General features: G+C 40.6%; 1 protein-coding gene across 1 annotated transcript; it reads right to left on the minus strand.

The window, feature by feature from the left end:
- Positions 1–1049: 1049 nt before the first annotated feature.
- Positions 1050–8198, minus strand: ALDH1L2 (aldehyde dehydrogenase 1 family, member L2; the record flags this gene model as incomplete). Its single annotated transcript, XM_009084638.1, has 7 exons — positions 1050–1310; positions 2431–2630; positions 3749–3854; positions 5677–5842; positions 6576–6674; positions 7773–7869; positions 8105–8198. Coding segments are annotated over 7 exons (818 nt in total), but the record flags the coding sequence as incomplete, so codon positions are not given.
- Positions 8199–8374: the final 176 nt, after the last annotated feature.

Consider the following 8374-nt stretch of genomic DNA (forward strand, 5'->3'; position numbering starts at 1 on the left):
CCTGTGAGGGTGGTGAGACACTGGCACAGGTTGCCCAGAGATGTGGTGGCTGCCCTGACCCTGGCAGTGTTCAAGGCCAGGCTGGATGAAGTCTTGAGCAACCTGATCTAGTGAGGAGGTGTCCCTGCCATGGGCACGGGGCTGGGGCTGGATGATCTGTAAGGTCCATTCCAACCCCTTAAATTCTATGAATATGGAATGGAGACATGATTTACTGGGATTAACTGATTAATCCACAGTATATTCTAGTGAAGGGGAAGGATGGGAAGCAAAGAATCAGACTGTACTTCTAATGGCAGCCCACAGAGCAGGTGAAGCTTTCGGTGGTATTGCACTCTAAGAAGACCAAGTGGTTGTTGGCAGGCTTAGCTTTTTAGATAAGGTCTCAATCTATAGAAAATTCCCTTCAAACTGAAAAGAAGTTTGAAATCCAACATCTTAACTTGGTAATTTTCTAAGGGATTTTCCCATGTCTTACAAAACACCCAGACAGGATGAAATCCAATGCAATAATCATGCTGCATGAAACAGTGCTATGAGTCCATGTGCACAGACACAAAAGTGACTTTAATCTGTTAATGTAACCCCCTCTCAAACTGCAGGCAGATCACACGTTCCATATCAACAAGAAGGTAGAAAATGTTTTCTGTAACTTTAGCTGATAATGCATAGTTTAACACCGATGTTGAACTCTGTATGTACTATACAAAGATCATAGTAAGTGCACTTTCTTGCATTGATTGACTTTTTATGGCACAAAGGTTTTCTGTACTGCTGAAGAGTCACCAGAGCAGAATGTTTAGTTGCTACTGTAAAACTGGTTTATAGTAAAAATGGCATAATAATCAGTGTATTTTAGTTCAACTTTAGGATAAGCCTAATGACTAAGGATTTTAAATGGTCATGTATATATGATGCTCACAGAAATAAGAACTAGGTATGTGAGAACTCATTTTTCAGTTCTCTTTAGAAAAATAACCTCAACCATTCTGGGGGGATGGGGAGAGAATTGTGCTAACAACTGTTGCTGCTGCAGAATTGAAATAACTTCAGGTTCATTTTCGAAAACCTGTATCTGTCAGTGAGACCAAAATTTGGACGTGATTTCTAGAAACTCATCCATGGAATGAGTGTTTTGGCTTGTTTAGTTGCAGCACTGCAGAGTGCATACCCCAGGCACGGCATCAAGTGCTCCATGTAGTCGTTAAGGTTCAAACTCTGCTGGAAATTTACTTCCCAAATGAAGCTGTTACTTTAATATTCCACAGTGATAGCCTTGGTTCTGAGATATTCCTGAAGAGCTTCTTCACCTGTACAAGCAAAATAGTCACCTGTTAGAAGAGCAGCTAAAGGGGAGAATGTTGTTGGACTACTGAGAAAAAATTTGAAATGCTCTAGCCAATATTGGAGTTCTTAAGGAACAATGGAAATTCATTACTTTCCCTTCCCACTGAGATTTACAGAACTGGTTTGACAAGAAGAGGCCAAACCCAACAAATGCGGAAAGAAAATGAGTAGGAATTGACCAAGCAGCCACCAGGGTGGGACAGAAGCAGCAGCAGCCTCTGGATAGTCACTGGGGAATAGCTGAATTTATAAACTTTACTTGGCCTAGAAGGTGTTTTACACACCTTCTCTTGGCAGAGAAGGTGTGTAAAAATTGGTAATCTGTTTTTTTTTTCCCCTGATCTCGTCACTCGTTTTGGTTTCTGGAAATGTCTTTGGATATCAGCCTTGAGCAACTTGATCTAGTGAGGAGGTGTCCCTGCCCAGGGCAGAGGGTTGGGACTAGATGACCTGTAAGATCCGTTCCAGCCCCTAAATTCTATAATTCCAAAGGCAAAAATCTGTTGTGTCACTGAAATTTGTTTCTCCTTTTGTCTTTGCCATGAGGTTTAATCTGTCCAGACTTGTAAATTGTCTTTGGCAGAGTAGCCTTCACTTCTTTAAAAACTCCATTTGAAAAGAAAATATATTTAATGCATCTTTCTCGGTGACTGTTGGCAAATTTGGGTGACGTTTTCAGGCATAAAACATTTCCCATGCCCTTACAAGTTTGGAAGAGAAACCTAAATGAGCATTGATTCTGAGGGAAAGGAAAGGGTTTGGCTAATACCTTTGTTACTTGACTGCATTTTGTAGCCTGTGTGCAGCTCTGAACAAACCAATCTGACTGCCCTGGGAGAGGAATATTCCACATGCCATAGCAGTATTCAGCATGTGTACAGGAAGGGCTGAATGGGAGGTATTGAGGTGGCAATATTTAGGGAAGGGAGAGAAACTAGATTACTGTAGTTGGAGGAATGTAGGAGGAAATGCATCCATAGCTCCTGTTTTACTAGATCACTGTACACAGGCAAAATGGTTTTTTCATTCATTCATTGGGACTTTCAGATGAGAAATGAGAAAGGGAGAGAAATTGCAACTTACCTAAATCTTTCCCAAAGCCAGACAGCTTAAATCCACCAAATGGTGCTGCCACATCAGTTTTGTTGTATGTGTTAATAAAAACTGTTCCAGCTTCTAGCTTTTCACTGATGTAGAGAGCTTTACTTATGTCTTTTGTGAAGACTCCTGAGGCTAAGCCATATTCTGTGGCATTCGCCCGTCGCAGCACTCCATCCACATCCCTGCGGGGAAAGAAATTGTCTCATGGCAACTAGGTGAAATAAGTGTTGGCAACCTTCCACCTTGTGTGTCATTGCAGCACCTTTTCCCATGCTCTTCCTTTTCCAGTAAGCTTTTCTAAAGACAACTTGTTAAGGATGAATCTGTGTCAGTCTGACAGATCCCCTTTGCTTCAAACTTGGGAGGGTTTTAACCTTACATTTCAGTGCTTCGTATCTACACTGAGAAATGCCCCAGGAAAACTTTGCTCAGCTACTGTACAACTTGGGGATTAGAGAAGTACAAAAATACCTGTAAAGCAAAGCTTGGCAGCAAATTATGAATCAGTTTGCTAACATTTTTGCCTGATTTACAACTTAATGGGGAATAAATGCTGAAATTCAAATTCTCTCCAGACACAACTTTTCTGGCCATTCCCAGAGTGCTGTTTTCTATCTGCATCTCATCTTCATACAGCTTCAGAAGTCTATAATAGTTTAAAACTAAAAAATCTTTTACAGTCCCTTATCACCATGCATAACTTATGGATGTGAAGGGTTACCTATGTGGCTGGTTCTCAGCTGCATTGTCAAACTGCAAAAAAAGGAAACCTGGTGGAAATACTTATATGAAGTTTGTATATAGAGTTTTAATCTGTGTGTAAAATGATCAATATGAATGATATTAATAGTGGCAGTTTACAAAATTAGAGGGATTTTAGCTTGCAACAGGAATGTGCCAGTGCTACACAAAGCACAGCACCACTATGAAGTCTTTTGTGACAGAGAAAAAGTAAGCAATTCCACTGGGAAAAATACACATTTTTGTCATTTGATCAAGCTGCTGCAGTTCCGACATCTACTTCAGTGTAAGGTTTTGCTGAATACTAAGTCTTTTTCAGAACTGACACTGATGCTTGCATTCTATCCTGTCAGACACTGCCAATAGCACTAGGTCTGTATCAACATGGAGCAGGATATCCCCTGCTAAAAAAAGGTATTTCCTCAGGATTTAGCTGGAGGAGGATCTTGGTGTTCAGATTGGTCTAGCAAGACTTAACTAAACACTGTGTATGTTACCATTTCTACACTTAGGGTGAAAGTGGGAAAATAAAGTGTCTAATAATAACCAGAGAACATACCCATTTTTAAATTTAGAAATCACCATCACAGGTCCAAAAGATTCTTCCTGGGCAATATACATATGATCTTCAACGTCTGTGAATACCGTGGGTTCCATGAAGAAGCCTAAACAGAGGATAGAGCATCACTTCAGCATGGTGGAAGTGCTTCATGGTTTCCTACCATCCAGGCCATCTTTTTCCCATACTGTGAGGTCACAGAGAAGTTGAGATGTGAAACAGAAAGTAGATACTGAGGAAGTGATACCGAGAAGCTGACTGAAAGCAGGAATTGAACAGTTAAAGCTGAAAGCATAAAGAATAACTTTACTAATAGCACTATTTCAGCTTAATTAGCAAAATAGCAAGGATTACTTAGTACAGACAAGAAGCTGCACTAATGGTATTGTTTTGGCTTGGCTGGCAAAACAATGCACCTTATCTATAAGGCAGTAGAACTAACTAGACTCAAACCATGGCAGTAGGAGGAAAACTAAGACCATGTAAGGTGTGGAATGAAGAAACAAAATGTTCAAGATAGAGGCAAGGTCAGCAAGGCATGCAAAACTGTACAAAGGGGTAAATGGTTGCATAATAAGGGTGTCCAAAGGGTACTGAGGAAGAGGAGGCGCTTCATCTTCATGACCACTGAACGACCACCAGGACCATGGGACTGATGCCAGGAGGGAGGAGACAGAGGAGGAGTATATGATAATTATTTCCAATAAATAATTATAATAATAACCACCCATTCTTGGAAATAATGAATATGTATGAGCATTTAGTGTTTTGTCCCTGGTGGCACAAGTTTGGTGGAGCGATCCCCCTTGTGCCCAGTGCTGAATAAACAAATCCCTGCTACTCAGAGATACAAGTCTGGGAGTAGTTCTTTTCCAGGCTTTTCTTGGCATCAGAAGTATGAAGGAAAATTTCTCTGTAAGTCCCAGAGAAATGGGAATGAAAAAGGGTTAAGACTGGCCTGCACTGATCAGTGACAACACATGCTGTTCCCTGCCAGGCCAGAAGATCTGCATGCCACAGTGTGGTGGCTTCTCAGGAGGAGACCCTGTACTCTCACAGCAGGAAGACAAGATTACTCCATGTCGCAGAGGTCACTTTTTTTTCTTGTTACCCAACCAGATAGACTGTAGCCAAAAAGACCTTTGTATTCCAAACAAGGAAAAGCAACGGGCAGGAACTTTGCCTGAGGCAACAGAGAGTCTCATAACAACTGTTCTGAAGGGTGTAAAGACCTGTCCAAAAGCCAATCAGGAGCTGTTCTGTTGTTATACACAAGCAATCCTGGTCACTTGGTGAGTGTATTCCACTCCAAGTGGGTAAAATCAACTTCAGAGACTTCATATAATGCCTCCCCCTTCCCTAAGATTTCCTGTTCAGTTTTGCTACACAGATTTCCCACAGTTACAAATCTCCACTTTCATTTCATTTAAGGGTGTAATCATTATGTTTTGAAACTCTGACGTTTCTCCTTCATTACTAATAAAGGACAGATGTCCATGAGAAAATGTTGCTTTTGTGTCTGTCCACTGAACTCAGCACACATGTTGCCTGTGTAGCAAAAAAGGCTTTTATAGCAACACCTCTGCTAATAGTTTCCTCAGCCAGCTTTAGTATTGGTGTGATCCAAGTGGATATGATCATACTTATGGCTCTTGGCAGTTCAGGGCTGTTGCAAAACAAGTCTTAACAGGAATAAATAAGCAAAATAATCTCATGCAGAGAAGACTCTGATTCACTGTTGCAATTTACACCTCAGTTGCATGGTTTCTCTTTGATATGAGGCTGGAAAGCACTTTTCTCAAATAGCATCATGGACTTACCTGGTGCTGCTCCCATGACATTGCTACTTCACATAATGCAGCAGAGACAATTTTGATGGCTTTTGCTGAAAGTGTAAAAGTTCCAAATACATCTGAATGGTATTTTACCTGGTCTATGTACTTGTCTTCCTCCATACACTAGTGTAGCTCCTTCTTTTACTCCTGTTTCACAATACTGCAGCAGCTTTTCCAAATGTGCCTTGTGATTTTGCGGACCATGATCTGTCGATCTGTCAAGTGGGTCACCGATCTTCATCTTTTTTATTTCTTCCACCTATGGATTACCCAATTAAAATGACATTACATAACATAGCAAATAGTTGTCAAAGTGACCTGTGATTTGGGATACTGCTTTTTTTCTGCTGTGAAGACAGACTCTAAGGAAGAACTGGATTCTTAGAAGATGTAATGCTCCTCCCTTTCTAAAGTAAGGTTAGGTCTTTTGTTTACTAATCTCTGGTTATCTGGAAACTTTTGGTGCTGTGTTCATGTATACATTCTATTCTGCTATTAAGACAGGCATGTAAAATGTTACTTTTACCAGTGGTAAATGAATTATGACAGTGATTTCCTGTTCTTGAGCAAAATAAATGAATTCTCCAGTGGTATAATGTGAGGACTATAGAATTTTTAATAATGACCTTTGTATTTTTCTAGCTATGCTTCCAATATGCCTTTTTTTTTCCAACTTCACCACAGTTTTCTTCAGTCACACTGACCTAAGTTCAGTAATTACATTTAATCTGATTTTCCTAGTCAATTAAGAACTCTCACTGAAGGTACAGTATCTGTTGACATGTCACTTCTCTGTGCATTACTGATGAAAATATCTCCCTTCAATGCTTCCTTTTAACCCTGTAAGAGGTTCCTGAGAAGCAGCATTGCCTATCATGAGCCATAGCAAGAGATTAAGCAATGCAAATAAAAAGTACAAGTGCCTATAAAATGAGTAGATCTTTCTGCCACAGCGAAATATCTACTTAAACTTTAGTCCTTGTATATCTTACCACTTTTCTAACAAACTCATCATGGATTGACTCTTCCACAAACAGTCTGCCAGCTGCAATGCAGTTCTCTCCTTTGTTGAAATACACTGCTCCCATACCCTGACAGGGAAAAAAAGCATTAATATTTATACACAACCTTTTGTTCAGCCTCCTGTTCAGTCTGTTCCCTTGGTATGCACTCAGTGTGTGTGACCCTCAAAGTGCAATGCTTTGTGTAAGGGGATATCATCAATGCAACAAGCAGACTAATCTTATGACTGGCAAACACACTCCCGTGGAGACAAATGGCTCAGGATGAATCCATTAGTGCTGCTCTTTCCATTGCCATCAGCATTCCACAGAAACACCAGCTGCAGAATCCCAGGAAAGAGGGCTGGCAGCATGGTCAGGGAATGGAAAACTGTGCTAATCCACTGAGCAATGCTGTTTGTGCCAAAGCAGAATGGGGTGAATATTAATCTGCAGAGAACATACTATTTCAAGAGTGTGGATTCAGACCCTTTTTATTTACCAAGATCTGATACCTGGCTTTGTTTCTTCAGGGCATTAAGGAGATGAGGGAAGGAAGAGCAAGACAAATAAAATTCCTTAGAAGCAGTTTTCTGGCAGCTGCAAAGACTTGGAGTCCTGGTATTAGTAGTTACAGCCACAGTAAGTGCTGCTAAACCTTTAGGCCTAAAGTGTTGGTCAAGTCCAGGGCTCAGTTTAGCAAGGGGATCTACTCTGAACCTTGTGACTCTTCCTTGTTCCTTTTACCCTTACACTTTCCTCCTCTTACCTTTGCTGCCCTCCCACCCCCTCCCAGTCTCTGCATGGACAATTTTTTTGGGTTGATTTTGGTTGTAGGCTGGTTGATTTTGGATTTTGGTTCGCTTTTCCTCCGTGTGCTGCAGCCACCTAGTAAGCAGTAGAGTGAACCTTGTCCACAAACTTTGTCATGCTTCTGCATTTATATCAAACCTGCTTTTGCCAATACCTTTGCCAGTGATTCTTTGAGCAACCATAAAACACTCATTTGTGACATGATGGCATAAAGAAACATCCTGTAGAAAAAGAATCTGAGTGTCTTTTCCAATAGACTGCATGTTTTTTCAGGACACCCTAGTGCAGTTTTGGTAAATGGAGAAGAACATTACAATGCTGTGAGGATGTATCACAAAGGCTCTTGAATGCATGTCCCTTCAAAAGTAACATTACCATTTTTACAGCTCTCTCAAGTTCACAGTCACTGAATATGATCAGTGGTGATTTGCCACCAAGTTCAAGAGAGACCTTCTTCAGATTGGCAGCTGCACTGTAAAAAAAAAATAAATCACATAAACCAAGTTTTTAATATCTTATTTCATTACTTCCTTTGAGTTATAACTAGTGAAAATGTATAAACCTCTATTTTCCAGCACTGGCTGAGCAGAATTCTACATAGTGGTAGACACCATATGTAGTTATGCTTTTTCATTACTGGGCAATACAGCTAAAAGATACCTCAGAACTAGAGCAGGGTTTGTTTATGAAACTTTTGCTGAGAGTACCTCTTCATGATCTGTTTGCCAGTGGGTGTTGAACCAGTGAATCCGACTTTGCGAACATCTGGATGTTCAGACAGGTGCTGTCCCACTAAGCCACCTATCAGGGTGAGGAAAACAGTGTAACTGGACAGTGCACAGGCAATTTGTACTACTCCAGGAGCAGCAGCACTGTAACACAGAAGGAGCTAACAATGTCAGTCAAGTACAATAAGATATCCTTATTTATCTTTGCAGCTGTTTTTGTAGGACACTGTTCAACATCTTTGTCAGCAA

The sequence above is a fragment of the Acanthisitta chloris genome, unplaced genomic scaffold (assembly GCF_000695815.1).
Source record: "Acanthisitta chloris isolate BGI_N310 unplaced genomic scaffold, ASM69581v1 scaffold33301, whole genome shotgun sequence".
In the NCBI taxonomy this organism is placed as follows: domain Eukaryota; kingdom Metazoa; phylum Chordata; class Aves; order Passeriformes; family Acanthisittidae; genus Acanthisitta; species Acanthisitta chloris.